General features: G+C 38.5%; 1 protein-coding gene across 29 annotated transcripts in view; it reads left to right on the plus strand.

Moving 5' to 3' along the window:
- The window catches only part of PBRM1 (polybromo 1), a 101,968-nt gene that overhangs the window by 72,324 nt on the left and 13,896 nt on the right, over nt 1-15,748 (plus strand). For all 29 annotated transcript variants that reach the window (XM_033424561.2, XM_033424558.2, XM_049716043.1 and 26 more), the window contains 5 exons: nt 175-320; nt 2,655-2,812; nt 12,527-12,710; nt 13,303-13,513; nt 14,155-14,356. In XM_033424561.2, coding sequence (XP_033280452.1) covers nt 175-320; nt 2,655-2,812; nt 12,527-12,710; nt 13,303-13,513; nt 14,155-14,356 — 901 coding nt within the window. The remainder of the gene's footprint in view (nt 1-174; nt 321-2,654; nt 2,813-12,526; nt 12,711-13,302; nt 13,514-14,154; nt 14,357-15,748) is intronic.

The raw sequence follows: 15,748 nt of genomic DNA on the forward strand, positions 1-15,748 counted from the left end.
CTTAGTTTGATTTCAGTAACCTATTCCTTTGGTTTCCTATCTTTATCAGAGCCTCTGTTTATGGTTATTTTTTCTTTTAAGTTAAAATGAAGGAAGTCTGCTCTCCCTTCTTACCTTCTCTGCCAACTCCTTGATTGTCAGCAGCCTGTCTTCAACCAGTTCCCTTTACCACAGGAGAAAGAAGATGTCCCTGTGGAAATGTCTAACGGTGAACCAGGTTGCCACTACTTTGAGCAGCTCCGGTATAATGACATGTGGCTGAAGGTTGGCGACTGTGTCTTCATCAAGTCCCATGGCCTGGTGCGCCCTCGTGTGGGCAGGTGAGCGTTTTTGAGGTAGAGAAGAAGAGGTTTGGTTTGAGAGATTCGGAGCCAGTAGAAATTCATCACTGTTTAGAATGAAGGCTAAAGTCACTCTCTTGGCAACTTTTCCAACTTCCTCTCACACCACACTCTCCCTGCTTACGCCTCTAGCCACACTTTAAATTCTTTAAATTGCTTCCATGAATCCCTTTTTTTTTGGCTTTTTCTTCTCCTACCATTTACTGAACTCTCAACCCAGAAATCTCCCTGCCAGCTTCATATGGTGAACTCCTTTAGCTTAAATTTGAAATGGCTCTTCCTTAAGGAAGCCTTTCCTGTCTCCTCCAGACTAGGTTAGGTCTCCCTATTACACATTCTCAGAGCACCGTGTATTTCCTTCTTCTCAGAGCACATATCATTTATATTATCAGGCTTCCATACCAGACTGCAAATGCCCTGAGAGTTAGAGACCCTCTCTTTTTGAGCAAAAAAGCGATAGATATACCTTTATATCCCCTGCTCCAAGCATAGTGCGTGAGGCTCAGATATTTGATGAACAAGTAAATGGGTGGAAGTATGGTTGGATGGCATAGAATAGCATTAAAGGAGTCAGGGCGCAGGGCTGGGCAGTAGAGGATAGTAGTTAAGGAAAGTAGTTGGTTCCAAGAGATCTTGGTTTAAGTCCCAGCCCTGCTAGTTTAATGTCCATAGGCAAATGACTTAACTCTCTGAGCTTGTTTCCTCATTGTATTTGTTCATCATTCAGTAATTGTTTATTACACACCTACTATTTGCCAGGCTCTGTAGATACATTAGTGAATAAAACAAACAAGTATCCTTAGTCCCGCGGATCTTTTTTCTAGTGGGAAGACAAACTATAAGCATCATGAATAAGTAAAGTGTATAGTGCATTACATTATGATATGTGCTGTGGAAAAAAATAGAGCTGGGTATAGGGAATCAGGAGTGCCATAGTCAAAGTTAGGGTGTTCAAAACTTTGAATAGGATGGTATGTAAAGCCTCACTGAGGGCTGACAGTTGAGCCAACACTTGAAGAAACCAAGGAAGTGAGTAATGTGAATATCCAGGGAGAAAGCTTTCCAGGGACGGAGAACAGCCTGTGTAAAGACCGGAAGAGAGGCATTCCTGGCCTATTCAAATCATCAGAGTTTGTTACAGGTGGAGTGAGCTGTACATGAGTTAGATAGGAGATACGAGAGCCAAGGGATATAGTGCAAATCTTGTGGGACTCAGAAACCATTGTAGGGACTTGGGCCTTTACTGAGTTAAATGAAATATCATGGATTATTTTCAGCACAAAAGTGACCTTTTTTGGGCGACATTGCGAGGCATGTGGGATCTTAGTTCCCCGACCAGGCATCGAACCCGTGCCCGCTGCAGTGGAAGCACAGAGTCTTAACCACTGGACCACCAGGGAAGTCCCCAGAAGTGACATCTGACTTAGGTCTTAGCAGGATTGCTCTGTCTACTGATTGTTAAGAATAGACTGTAAAGAGTCAAAGGTAGAACAGCTAGATCTGCTAGGAGGCTATTGCAATAATCCAGGCAAGAATGATGGTGGTTCAGGCCAGTAGTCAGATCCAATTCTGTAAATTAGTCAGATCCTGTTTTGAAAGATTGAGTTAAAAGAATGTAGTGTCCAAGAGAGAGGAATCAAAGGTGACCCCTGCATTTTGGCCTGAGGAACTGGAAGGGTGGAGTTACCATTAACTGCAATGAGGATGCTGCTTCATGTCTGGAACCATGAGGCTATTGGGACAATAATAATAGCAACTTTATGGTGTGGTTGTGAGGAATGGTACAGTATCTGCACTGAACAGTCAGATGTTAATTTTTCTTTTTCCTAGGGAGATGGTCTGTGACTTTCATCAGATTCTCATGGGGTAAAGGGGTATTAAATCTTGACCTTCAGAAAGGTCATGAACCATGGCCTTAAAGGAATATGTGCCACTAATGTGATCTGACCCCAAATATTGATGTGTTTATTCAGCTCACAAATCCAATGATAGATGCTTAGCATCTCAGGAAGAAAACCTGAGAGTCAGCTTAAACTATTAAGTTGTATGCCTTAGTATTATGTTAAAAAAAATTTTCCCCTGAGATGAGTAGCCAAATGTTCACTTCTCTTTTTTCCAAGTATCTTCTCACATGCTTAAAGGGGAAAAAAACCAAGGAAATTGTCTTATTATCAAAACAGCCAATGAAACTCCTCTAAATAGTGCATATCATTAAGTTTTTGGTTAACAGAATTTTTGTTAGACTAAGCCTTTAGGAATGAAACCTGTAAGAACTCTATTTTAATGGAATTTCTCCATTTTTTTTCTCCCAAGAATTGAAAAGGTATGGGTCCGAGATGGAGCTGCATATTTTTACGGCCCCATCTTTATTCACCCAGAAGAGACGGAACACGAGCCCACAAAAATGTTCTACAAGAAAGAAGTGTTTCTGAGTAATCTGGAAGAAACCTGCCCCATGACATGTATTCTAGGTAGGTATTCATGCTTTCAATTGTAGGTATTCATGTTTTTAATTTTATCTTATTCATTCCACAGTTGGTTGAATAGTTCTTCTGTCCTGGGTACTCTTCTAGGTGCTAGGTATACAGCAATAAAAAAACCAAAATTTCAGCTGTCTCAGAGACTTACAGTGGGGCAGAGGCTGGGGAGTAAATAAATTAAAATTAAATATATAGAACATCAGGTAGTAATTAGGGCTATGAATGAGAATAAAGCAGAGGAAGAGAATAGAGAGTAATGTTAAGGGGAGGTCCTATTTCAGGTAAGGTGGTCAGCAAAAGCCCCTCTGATAGGTGACATGAGAGTAGAGCCCTGAAGGAAGTGAGGAAGAAAACCATTGAAAACTGAGATTTTACTCCTTTTAGGCACAGCAAACACCAAACACAAAGACCTTGCGGCAGAGTATCTGGGCATGTTTGAGTCACAATAAGAAAGCCGGGTGGCTGGAGCAGCCAGGGGGTGTGGTAAGGAATGAGCCCTCTAGGTGGCTGGGCACTCGGTCATGGTAGGTCTTACAGACAGTGCAGGGATTGATCTAGAACAGATGAGAGGTCCTGTGAGGAGTCTGAGCAGAGAGGCCATGTGAGCCGATGTATAAGCATTAGAGGAATCACTGTGGCTGCAGTTTGGAGGACGTGTTGTAAGAATAAGGTAGGAAGCAGGGAGAGCAATTAAAAAACTTTTACAGTCTCTGTTGGATTAACCCTAGTAGTGTTATTGTTCCCATTCCAAAAATGTGAAAGACTCTTGTTTTGGTTTCTGTTGTGTCATCCTACTGAGTGTTCACAGTGGCATTCTGCTTCTCAGATCTAGTTATATGCACCATATACTGTTATTGTTTTCAGCTGTTATATTTATTCTGGCCCTGAATTAACTCGTTAGCTTACTTACACCAACTACTGTTTACATCTTTTGGAGTGGTTTTCCAAAAGGTTACTAGTCACAAGCTTTATGTTGATTACATATGGTTATAAAGTTAAAGGAGCCACCATGCTTACGACCAAAAGGAAATTTGCAGATTAAAAAGTATTTTACACTTAGACTTTGGTCACTTTACTGTTTACCTACATTGTTTTTGGTGCTTTGAATTTTTTCAGAATTGGATATGGTAAAAATGTCTGAATGGCCAGTAATTCAGTACATTTTCCTCTTCCCCTCTGGGGAGAGGCAACAAAATCTAGTGAAGTTATTAAATCTTCTTGAGTTTCTGCAGCAGAGAAAGTCTTCCTTTTAACTTGTGCCCTAGAGCTTTACTCCCTAGTGTAAACCTAGTTGGGAGACTCAAAGGGAACATAACAAAGGTGAGACTGAAGTCTTCTTTGGTTAGGACAACTGTATCATTGATTCTTTTTTAGTTATTTTCTTTGTGGTTACCCTGGGGATTACATCTTAAATTTATGACAATCTGGTTTCATATTCTATACAAAAAAACTCTTCCTCTATAGCTCCATCCCTCCCCCTTTATTTGTAAGAAATTACCTCTTTATACTTTGTGTGCCCATTATCATAGATTTATAATTATTGCTTTGTGTATTTGTCTTTAAAATCATATAGGTGAAAAAGAGGATTTACAAACCAAAAATATAATATTGTCTTTTATATTTACCTGTGTAGTTACCTTTACTAGTGGTTTTTATTTCTTTGTATGACTTCAAGTTATTGTCTAATGTCCTTTCATTTCAGCCTAAAGAACTCCCTTTAGCATTTCTTGTAGGACAGGTCTGCTAGCAACAATCTCCCTCATCTTTTGTTTATCTGGATGTCTTGATTCCTCCATTTTTTGTTTCCTTTTGTTTTTTTGTGGTACGCGGGCCTCTCACTGTTGTGGCCTCTCCCGTTGCGGAGCACAGGCTCCGGACGCGCAGGCTCAGCGGCCATGGCTCACGGGCCCAGCCGCTCCGCGGCATGTGGGATCTTCCCAGACCGGGCCACGAACCCACGTCCCCTGCATCGGCAGGCAGACTCTCAACCACTGCGCCACCAGGGAAGCCCGATTCCTCCATTTTTGAAGGCTACTTTTGCTGGATATAGAATTCCTCCATTGGCAGTTTTTTCTTTCATGTCTTTCATCAAATTTGGGAAGTTTTTGGCCACTGTTTCTTCACATATTTTTTCTGCCCCTTTCTCTTTCTCTTCTTCTTCCAGGACTCCTATTATGCCTATGTTGGTTATGCTTAATGGTGTGCCACGGGTCTCTAAGATATTGTTCATTTTTCTGTATTCTTTTTTCTTTCTTTTCCTCAAACTTTTCATTTTAATTGACCTGTCTTCAAGTTCGTTGATTCTTCTCTGTGTTCAGATCATCTGTTGAACCCTTCTAATGAATTTTTCTTTTTTTTCCATATTTATTTATTTGTCTGTGATGGGTCTTAGTTGCAGCATGTGGGATCTTCAGTTGAGGCCTGCAGGATCCTTAGTTGCAGCATGCAGGATCTTTAGTTGTGGCATGCAAACTCTTAGTTGTGGCATGTGAACTGCTAGTTGCGGCAGGTGGGATCCGGTTCCCTGACTAGAGATGGAGCCCGGGCCCCCTGCATTGGGAGCACAGAGTCGTAGCCACTGGACCACTGGGGAAGTTCCTCTAATGAATTTTTCAATTCAGTTATTATACTTTTCAGCTTCAGAGTATCTATTTAGTGTTTACATTTTCTCTCTATTGATATTCTCTATTTAGTGAGACATCATTCTGCTTTCTTTTAGTTCTTTGTCCATGGTTTCCTTTAGCTCTTTGGGTGTATTGAAGGCAGTTGATTTAAATTCTTTGTCTAGTAAGTTCAGTATCTGAGCTTCCTCAAGGACAGTTTCTGTTCATTTCTTTCTAATCCTGTGAATAAGCCACACTTACTTGTCTCATGCATGCCTCATAATTTTTTTGTTGAAAACTGGATGTTGAAACTATATTTTGAATATTATGATGTGATAACTCTAGAAATCAGATTCTCCCCCCTCCTCAAGTTTTGTTGTTATTGCTTATTGTGGGTTGTCGTTGCTTGTTCAGTGACTTTTCTAAGCTAAAGACTGTGTTCTTTGTGCTGTCACTGAAGTCTCTGTTCTAGCTTTGTGGTCAGCTAGTGACTTAACAGGATTTTCTTAAATGCTTGGATCCAGAAAACCCCAAAAATTCCCAGTCTTTGCATTGCATACTGCATCTTTGTTGGAGCACACCTTTAACACTCAGTGCAAAAGTTTACAACTCTGCCTTTGCCTTTACTACCTGCTCATGTAGGGCTTGATAGTCAGCTGAAGGTGAGAGCTTAGGGCCTTCTCAGGTCTTTGCTGAGCATGCACCCTGCCCATGGCATGTGCATGGCTTTCTAGATTTTCAGGACTATGTGGAAGCTTTTCAAAACTCTTATTCCCCAAAGAATAAGAGTTGGGGTGGGTGGGGGGGATGGATGAGGTAGATTAAAATGCCACAATGCTCTCCTGCTAGCTTTCAGTCACTTTTTTCCTTACGTAAGGATTCATTTGGTTGTTGTAAACTTTTAGCTGTTTTCCAGGATTCCAGTACTGTTGATTCTCACAGTTTTTGCTAGCTTTTAGTGTTTCTGTGAAGGAACACGTGGATTCTCCAGCTGCCATTTTCACTGACATCAGTTGAAGTAATTCCTTTTTACAGTTGCCTGTTAGAATGTGTTGCATTCTGTAGTTTATAAACTGTTTTTTTTTTTAATCTAGGATTTCATTTATTTCAAACCATAACCCAGTGTAAAAGATGCTGATATTCTCAGAAAGGTCATGTTACTGTCCAAGAAATCGACCAGAACTGAAACTTAGGTCTTCTCGTTTATACTCCTGTACTGATGTTTGGATTGTTGGTTGGTTTACAGCCAACTGGGACACTTTTGAGAGTGAAAGTGGGTGCCAATAATATTAGGCAGGAAAACAGGCATACAGTGAGATGTTAATCTTGAGATAAACCCCTAAAGAAAATGTATCTAGTGGTCACAAAATGGGTTTTCAGTCCAGCTTGTGGATTTCAATATCCACCCTCCCCTTGGGAAAGAAGTGTTTCTTTGTTACATTTTATATTGACTTAAGTGCAAGGAGGCAGATCTTTTTTTAAATTAATTTGTTTTTGTAGACTAATAATTTAAAGTGTTTAAACTTAAGCTTTAGAGGATTTATAATTTCATTGTGTTAAATATACACACTGTTGAATGTAAATCTCATTTTTGTCTCTCTGAAACAAAAGTTTTAAGGATAATTAGGTGTAATTTTTTCATCTTCTATGATATAGACCTAGTGGGCCTATTTCACTTAGGAAATAATACTGTTTTCCTAACTATTATGTATATGTTCTTTGTTCAGTTTCTGTTAAGAGTTGTCCTCACTAACTTGAATGGTAATCAAATGGCCACCAAGAAGTTGCTTTTGGGAATGAACATGGCCTCACCTGGCAGAGAGTACCTTTACCCTTAGGCCACTTGAGTGATAAAATTTCCAGGAACCTCAGCTCCTCAAACATGCCAGTTCCTAATTTATTGCAAGTTCTGTTTTCTTCATAGTAGATTTTTTTTTAATGATTCTTTAATTGAAAAACTATTCTTAGTAAGACAAGAAAAATAAAAAGGTTTTAAAGATTAGAAAGGAAAAATAAAATTATCAATTTTTGCAAAGGTACAAAGAAAATCCAAGAAATGTTCAGATAAATTATTAGAATTAGTGAAAATATCAACATCATCTGTATTTCTATTTACCATCACTGAGCAGTTAGAAAACCAAAATTTTTAAATATGCAATTTACATTAAATATCTAGGAATAAATCTTTTAAAAGATATATAAGACTCATACATACACATGCTAAAAAAAAAACTGTCAGGAAATTATCAAGAGAAATTAAAGAAGACCTAAATAAATGAAGTGATCTGTCATGTTTATAGCTGAAGGACTCAGTATTATAAAGATGTCAGTTCTTCCCAAATTGACATATAGATTCATTGCAGTTCCAGTTGAAATCCAGCAGGTTTTTATAAATTTTTTATCCATTAATAAATGAAGCTTCCTAAACTCTTGTCTTTTCCCTATCTTTTGAGGGCCTGGTGGAAACCCCAAGTCAGGACAGGGACAACACATCCATTCCAAGGCCACCAGTCATTTTTACTCTTTAGCTGTGAGCAGAATTTTTACCTTTTCCAAATCTCTATTTTTACTCTATGAAGTATGGAAAATACTAACTGTACCTTCTCCGAATTGAAAAGCCTTTGGATTATGTAAGTAAAGTGCTATGTAAATCCAAGGCAGTGATAATAATTATAGCTATTTTAAGCTTGTAATATGGGGACTTCCCTGGTGCTTCAGCAGTTAAGACGCCATGCTTCTACTACAGGGGCACTGGTTTGATCCCTGCTCAGGGAACTAAGACCCTGCAAGCCACACAGTGCAGCCAAAAAAAAAAAAGAGTTATAAAGTGTTTCTGACCTGTTTTTACATGTTTTGCTTGTAAATGTTTAGTAAGTTGTTAGCTATGAACACTCCTGTTAAGTTCAAGAGCAAAATAGGAATGTCCTTGTCACTCATGTTTAACATTGTTCTGAAGGTATTAGCCAGTGCAGATAGAAGTAAGAAACAGACATTTCAAATAAGGAAGTTAAGGAGATGAAAATTCAAGAGAATCAACCAAGAAGTCATGGCACATAATAAGAGAAGTAAGATGGTTGAATATAAAATTAATAACAAACTAATTGCCTTGAAAGATTAAATAATAGGACTTCCCTAGTGGTGCAGTGGTTAGGAATCCACCTGCCAATGCAGGGGACACAGGTTCGAGCCCTGGTCTGGGAAAATCCCACATGCCACGGAGCAGCTAAGCCCGAAGACACAACTACTGAGCCTGTGCTCTGGAGCCCGTGAGCCACAGCTACTGAGCCCACGTGCCACAACTACTGAAACCCACGCGCCTAGAGCCCATGCTCTTTAACAAGAGAAGCCACCGCAATGAGAAGCCCGTGCACCACAACAAAGAGTAGCCCCTGCTTGCTGCAACTAGAGAAAGCCCGCGCGCAGCAACAAAGACCCAAGGCAGCCAAAATATTAATTAATTAATTTTTAAAAATGCACTTTAAAAAAGATTAAATAATAAGAAGAATTACTTTAGGATAAATTTAACAAGGTATTGCCACAGTTGTATAAAGAAAGTTTTTTAGTGCTACTTTTAATGCATTTAAAAGGGAATGCTTGGACTTCCCTGGTGACACAGTGGTTAAGAATCCACCTGCCAATGCAGGGGACACGGGTTCAAGCCCTGGTCCGGGGAGATCCCACATGCCGCAGAGCAACTAAACCCATCCACCACAAATACTGAGCCTGTGTTCTAGAGCCCGTGAGCCACAACTACTGAAGCCTGTGCACCTAGATCCCGTGCTCCACAATAAGAGAAGCCACCGCAATGAGAAGCCTGCGCACTGCAACGAAGAGTAGCCCCTGCTCACCGTAACTAGAGGAAGCCCGCGCGCAGCAACAAAGACCCAACATATCCAATCAATCAATCAATCAGTCAGTCAGTGGAATGCTTGAACAAATTGCAGAGCATATACCATGTGCTTGAATAAGAATTTTCAACATAGAGATGTTCATTCTCCCTAAATTAATCTTTAATGTGAGCCCAATAGACATACCAATGGGAATTTTCTGTGAGAAAGTTGGGACTAAATAAACTGATTTTTTAACATCATGTCAAAAAAGAAACAAAAATCAGGAAAATTCTGAAAAGCATGGTGAAGGGGAGAGTGTCTATCCTTACAGATACTAAAACATCGTAACACTATAATAATTTAAATTATTTATATGATATATGAATAAACATTATTTGAACAGAATAGAAACTTTAGCAGTAGACTCAAATATAATTTAATTTGTGATAAAAGTGACATCCCAGGTAAGTGGGAAAAGATGGATTTTTCTCTAAGTAATATTTGGAAATTAAGTAGCCATTTGGAAAAAGTAAAATTGTATCCATCTCTCGCATCAACTTCAAAATAAATTCCCAGATAAAACACAGGCTTAAATGAACCTAAAATGAAGTAGCAAAGATACCAAAAGAAGTGATGGGAAAGAAATTCTTATAACCTTTGACATAAAACCCAGAACTCTTATAAGAAAGATGGATAAATTCAACTATATAAAAGTTTAAAATGTTTGGCAGAAGTAAAGACAGATGACAACTTTGGGAAGATATTTGCAATGTATATCATAGAAAAAGATCAAATTTCCCTCATATATGAAGAGCTCCTATAAACAATTAGAAAAAAAGATCAACATCCAATAGGAAAATGGGCAAAGATTAAGAGAGAGCAGAGAGGTTTATCAGTGGTTCTTAAAAGAAAATACGAACTTCAGCCAGTAGAGAAATGTAAATTAAAATTACCCAGATGCTGCTTTTTTTTAAATTACCTATGTTTACTAGTTGATAAGAATACAGGGAAGTGGCATTTGCCCACTTTGTGGTGGGTTTATGAATTAGCATAACCTCTATGGAAGGTAATTTGATAATACCTATAAAAATTAAAGTATACATACCCTTTGACCCAGGTTTTATACTTCTAGAAATTTATTCCTCAAATGTATTCATCCATGTGCAAATTGATATGTGTCTTTTTTGTGGGGGGAGGCTGCGTAGGGTCTTTGTTGCTGAGTGCGGTCTTTCTCGAGTTGCATCGAGTGGGGGCTACTCTTCGTTGTGGTGCGCGGGCTTCTCATTGTGGTGGCTTGTCTTGTTGCGGAGCACAGGCTCTAGGCGTGTGGGCTTCAGTAGTTATGGCACGCAGGATCAGTAGTTGTGGCTTGTGGGCTCTAGAGCACAGGCTCAGTAGTTGTGGCACACAGGCTTAGTTGCTCTGCGGCACGTGGGATCTTCCTGGACCAGGGCTCAAACCCGTGTCCCCTGCGTTGGCAGGTGGATTCCTAACCACTGCACCACCAGGGAAGTCCGATATATGTCTTAAATTATTTATGTCGATATTGTTTTGCTTCAGTAGGAGAGCAAAAATTTGGAAACAACCTAAATATCTGTCAGTAGGGAGCTAGTTGAATAAATATATTAATACCAGCAGTGATCCTCAAGATATATTATTTTGGAGCAAAATTTAGGTGTAAAACAATATAAGTGATATGCTACCATCTGTAAGTTTGTATGTGTGGTAAAATATACGTAACATAAAGTGCAACATTTTAACCATTTTTAACTGGACAATTCACTGACATTAAATCCATTGACAGTATTGTACAACCATCACTAGAACACATCTAGAACTTTTCATCACCCCAAATAGAAACTCTGTACCCATTAAGCAATAACTACCCATTTCCGCCTCTCCCAGCCCCTGGTAAGCACTGTTTTACTTTATTTCTCTATGAATTTTGCCTATTCTCTATGAATTTTCCATTTACCTTATGTAAGTGGAATCATGCAAAATTTGTCCTTTTGTGTCTGACTTATATTACTTAGCATAAATAAAAAATTCTCAAGTTTCATCCATAGTGTAGCATGTATCAGAATTTTATTCCTTTTTAAGGCTGAGTAGTATTTTATTGTATGTGTATATAACATTTTGTTTATTCATTCATCTGTTGATGGACATTTGGGTGGTTTCTACCTTTTGACCAATTGTGTATAATGCTGCTATGAACATTGGTGTATGAGTATCTGTTTGAGTCCCTGCTTTCAGTTCTTTTGGATATTTACCTAGAAGTAGAATTGCTGGATGAACTCTGTTTAACTTTTTGAGAAACTGCCAAACTGTTTTCCACAGGAGCTGTACCATTTTACATTACCACCAGTGATATACAAGGGTTCCAATTTCTCCACATCTTTACCAACACTTGTTACTTTCTGGAGGTTTTGTTTGTTTGGCTTTTTTCCCTTTATAATAGCCATCCTAATGAATGTGAAGTGGTATTTCATTTCAGTTTTGATTTGTATTTCCCTAATGAGTAATGATGTGAGCATCTTTTCATGAGCTTATTGGCTATCTGTGTATCTTCTTTGGGGAAATGTCTGTTCAGATCCTTTGCCTATTTTTTGAGTTGTCTTATTATTGCTGAGTTGTAGGAGTTCTTTATATATTCTGGATATTAGATTCTTACCAGAGATATAATTTGCAAATATATTCTGCTGTTCTATGTGTTGTCTTTCCACTTTGTGTCCTTTGAAAAACAGAAGTTTTTAATTTTGATGAAGTCCAGTTTATTTTTATTTTCTTTGGTTGTTTGTGATGTTGATGTCACATTTATGAAACCATCGCCTAATAGAGGGTCACAAAGATTTACACCTATGTTTTTCTTCTAAGAGTTTTATAGTTGTAGCTCTTACATTAAGGTCTTTGATCCATTTTGAATTATTTTGTGTATATGGTATATGGTAGGCTTCTAGCTCCATGCTTTTGTGTGTGGAAATCCAGTTGTTCCATCACTACTTGTTAAAGAGACTATTCTTTCCCCATTGAATTGTCTTGGCACCCTTGTCGAAAATCGGTTACCCGTAAAAACTCAATTGTATGGGTTTATTTTTAGACTTTTAATTCTATTCCATTGACCTACATATCTATTCTTACACCTGTGTATACCCTTTAAATCTTCTAACTTGAATCATGTGAATATATTAATTCAAAAATAATACAAATTTAAAGTAACTGTTAGCTATGACCACAGTTTACTCCTTTAATTTCTCTCCAATTTTCTCTTTCAGGAAAGTGTGCTGTATTGTCATTCAAGGACTTCCTCTCCTGCAGGCCAACTGAAATTCCAGAAAATGACGTTCTGCTTTGTGAGAGCCGCTACAATGAAAGTGACAAGCAGATGAAGAAATTCAAGGGACTGAAGAGGTTTTCACTCTCTGCTAAAGTGGTAGATGATGAAATTTATTACTTCAGGTAAACTTGAAAAACTAAGGAAGAAAGAGCACTTCAGCTCCTAATAGTAAAACTGATATCAAAATAGCATAGTCCAGGGTGGGTTTTTTGGTTGTGTTTTTTATTAGGTCTTAAACCAGAGCAGTCGACATTTCAAATAGAAAATATTAATTCATTCAATTAAATATTAAAGGAAAATCCTCATAAAATGCTGAGATGTGATAACTGGTATAACAGTCCTCTTGGCGTAGACTTCAGTAATTGTAATATGGAGGCAGAAATCTTTGGTTCTGGTTCATAGCCTGTCTATTAAGAGGTTGCACAGTTCTGTAGACTACGAAAATTCTTTTCACTATATATTGGCAACTAGATCTCAACTTTGCACCCAGTGCTTTTGTGGGTATTCAGCAGAATCCCTTAAAAACAAGCATCTGTAAGTAGGTGTGACTATAAATATACGTTTTAATTCTTTCCCTTGCTGACTTAGAGTAGACATTGCAGATTGCAGGACGTTGCTTCTAGATATTAAGGCAGAACATTGCTTTCTGATCAATCCTGGAGTAGTGTTAGGTGATTTCATTTTATTTATTTGTTCTTATGTCACTTCTTTTAGAAAACCGACTGTTCCTCAGAAGGAGCCCTCACCTTTATTGGAAAAGAAGATCCAGTTGCTAGAAGCTAAATTTGCTGAGTTAGAAGGTGGAGATGATGATATTGAAGAGATGGGAGAAGAGGATAGTGAGGTCATTGAGCCTCCTTCTCTACCTCAACTTCAGACTCCCCTGGCCAGTGAGCTGGATCTCATGCCCTACACACCCCCACAGGTGAAGGTGACAAGTTCCTGTTACTTGTCTTATTTCCAGCTCTGGTTTGCAGCAAATTCAAACCCAAAAGGAAGGAGACATCCAACCCCTATATTATGGGAGCTTCAACCTAGAATGCTACAGGAAGGAACAGGTTTTTTTTTTTTTTTTTTTTCCACGATGCCACTAATAACTTAAAATTTAATACTATTTTTTTTAATTTCATAGACAGCTGGTTTTAGTGGCAGGTTTAGTTAGAAAGTTCTTCTTGCCTTGTATTGAAGGAAAGCCATGAGGAACTGCATCATTCTGTTACTCTGTCTTTTATTGCTTATATCTTTTTAGTCTCTCTTTCTTTAGGACCTCATCTTTCGGTTAAGGTGATCCCTATTGGTATATTTTTTTCATTTAGAATTTTCTGAAGACTTGATTGTGAGGTCACTATTACAGATTGCAGTCATGGAATTCAGTGAAACTTTCATTTTTCTTATATGGTAAGAGACAAGGAAGAGCTGTGTTTTGAACACGAAAATGGCCAGCTATAAACTGAACATGTCTATAAAACAGTAGCTGTTGAGTCGCATGTTCCTGGCTTCCAGAAACCTTTAACAATTGACCAGATGCAATGTTCCGATGCACTATAAGAGCTTTCTGTCTTACAGTCTACCCCAAAGTCTGCCAAAGGCAGTGCAAAGAAGGAAGGCTCCAAACGGAAAATCAACATGAGTGGCTACATCCTGTTCAGCAGTGAGATGAGAGCTGTGATTAAGGCCCAGCACCCAGACTACTCTTTTGGTGAGCTCAGCCGACTGGTGGGGACAGAATGGAGAAACCTTGAGACAGCCAAGAAAGCAGAATATGAAGGTAAATAGAGCGTAGGCACAATTGTCTGAGCTTTCTAAGCAAGGGGGTGTTTTCAGCAATGCACGTGCATAGACAGGTTGAATCTCTTGTTCTTACCACTTGCACGTGAACTTTGTGTTGGGGACTGTCTCAAATGGCTCCCGTCCAGCAGTTTAAGTGTCAGCCTTGTCCTGACTGAGGAAGTGCTGTCTCTGACTTGGCCTCTGATCCTGGTGTGGTTTTTTTCCCCCCCCAGATTTCTCAAACAAATATTTAGCTATTAAAAATTGCATGATTTTTTTTCTTTCATTAAGTCCTGTAAGCACACATGTGTTGAGCTGGGGAATGAGTATACAAGGATGTTAAATATAATTTTGGTTAAAATTCATCTGAAATGGGGCTTTCAAAATCAGTGATCTTCTATTACGGCTCTCGATAAGCCATATGTATAAACTCCAGGCTGAGGCTTGGCTGAAGCGCTTGGTTTCCTAGGCCAGTCCTGGCCTGTGCTGCATTCATAGCTACTTTTAAGGTACTTGGGTTCTCTTTGATAAAGCTCAACTGCCTTCATTTTCCTTTTACTCTATAATTAAATCATTTGGGGCTATGAGCTATCATTCAAGGATTTGGTGGTTCTTAGCCATTAAGGACAAATATTTAAGAGAGGTTTTTGGTTTTTTAATATCAGGCATGACTTTAATAAAGAAATAAGTAATAAACATTAGATTAGGCAGGACTGTTGCCGTTAGAGCTGTATTTTTTTCCATTTGGAATTGTATATAATGCTTCATTTTGCCAGTTTAAAGCCCTCTTTTGATTGACCATAGTGATCACCATTACTCTTCTTGGCCAGGTCCAAATCCAGCAAGCATAAACAAATTAATTATCAAGGCTGCCTCCTTTATTACAGTTTATGGAGTTTCCAAAGAAACTCCTTTTTTAAAAAAAATAGTTTACTCCTTTCATTTATTACAGTTGATTTATTATTATAAAATTATCTGACAGGCTTCCCCAAGGATCTTCTGCAGAACCCTAGTCCTACAAGATGTTCATTCAGAAAACATTTGTGGCAAAACCAGTTTGAGAAGCACTCCAAAAACTTTCTCTCTTAGAAACTTAACAGTGCATATTGCCATATGAAAGTCTTTAAACCTGTAGTAAATAACCTACTTTTTTCACCTGGCATTTTCTGAAACTTGATCAGGTATTCATGTAATATCAGCTAATATCCCGAAGAACTAATATTTGACAGAATATTCTTTGAGAAACCATAGTCAGTTCTGTAAGAACCTAGAACTTTGGAGAGCTTTGGTATTTCTAACCTTAGTGGAAGTTAAGACCAGATATATCACTCAGTTGGAGAAGTGTTAGAAATGAAGCTCACATGGCTGTAAAGCCTGGTCCAGGACAAAT

This window comes from Orcinus orca, chromosome 10 (genome assembly GCF_937001465.1).
Source record: "Orcinus orca chromosome 10, mOrcOrc1.1, whole genome shotgun sequence".
NCBI classification, from domain to species: Eukaryota; Metazoa; Chordata; class Mammalia; order Artiodactyla; family Delphinidae; genus Orcinus; species Orcinus orca.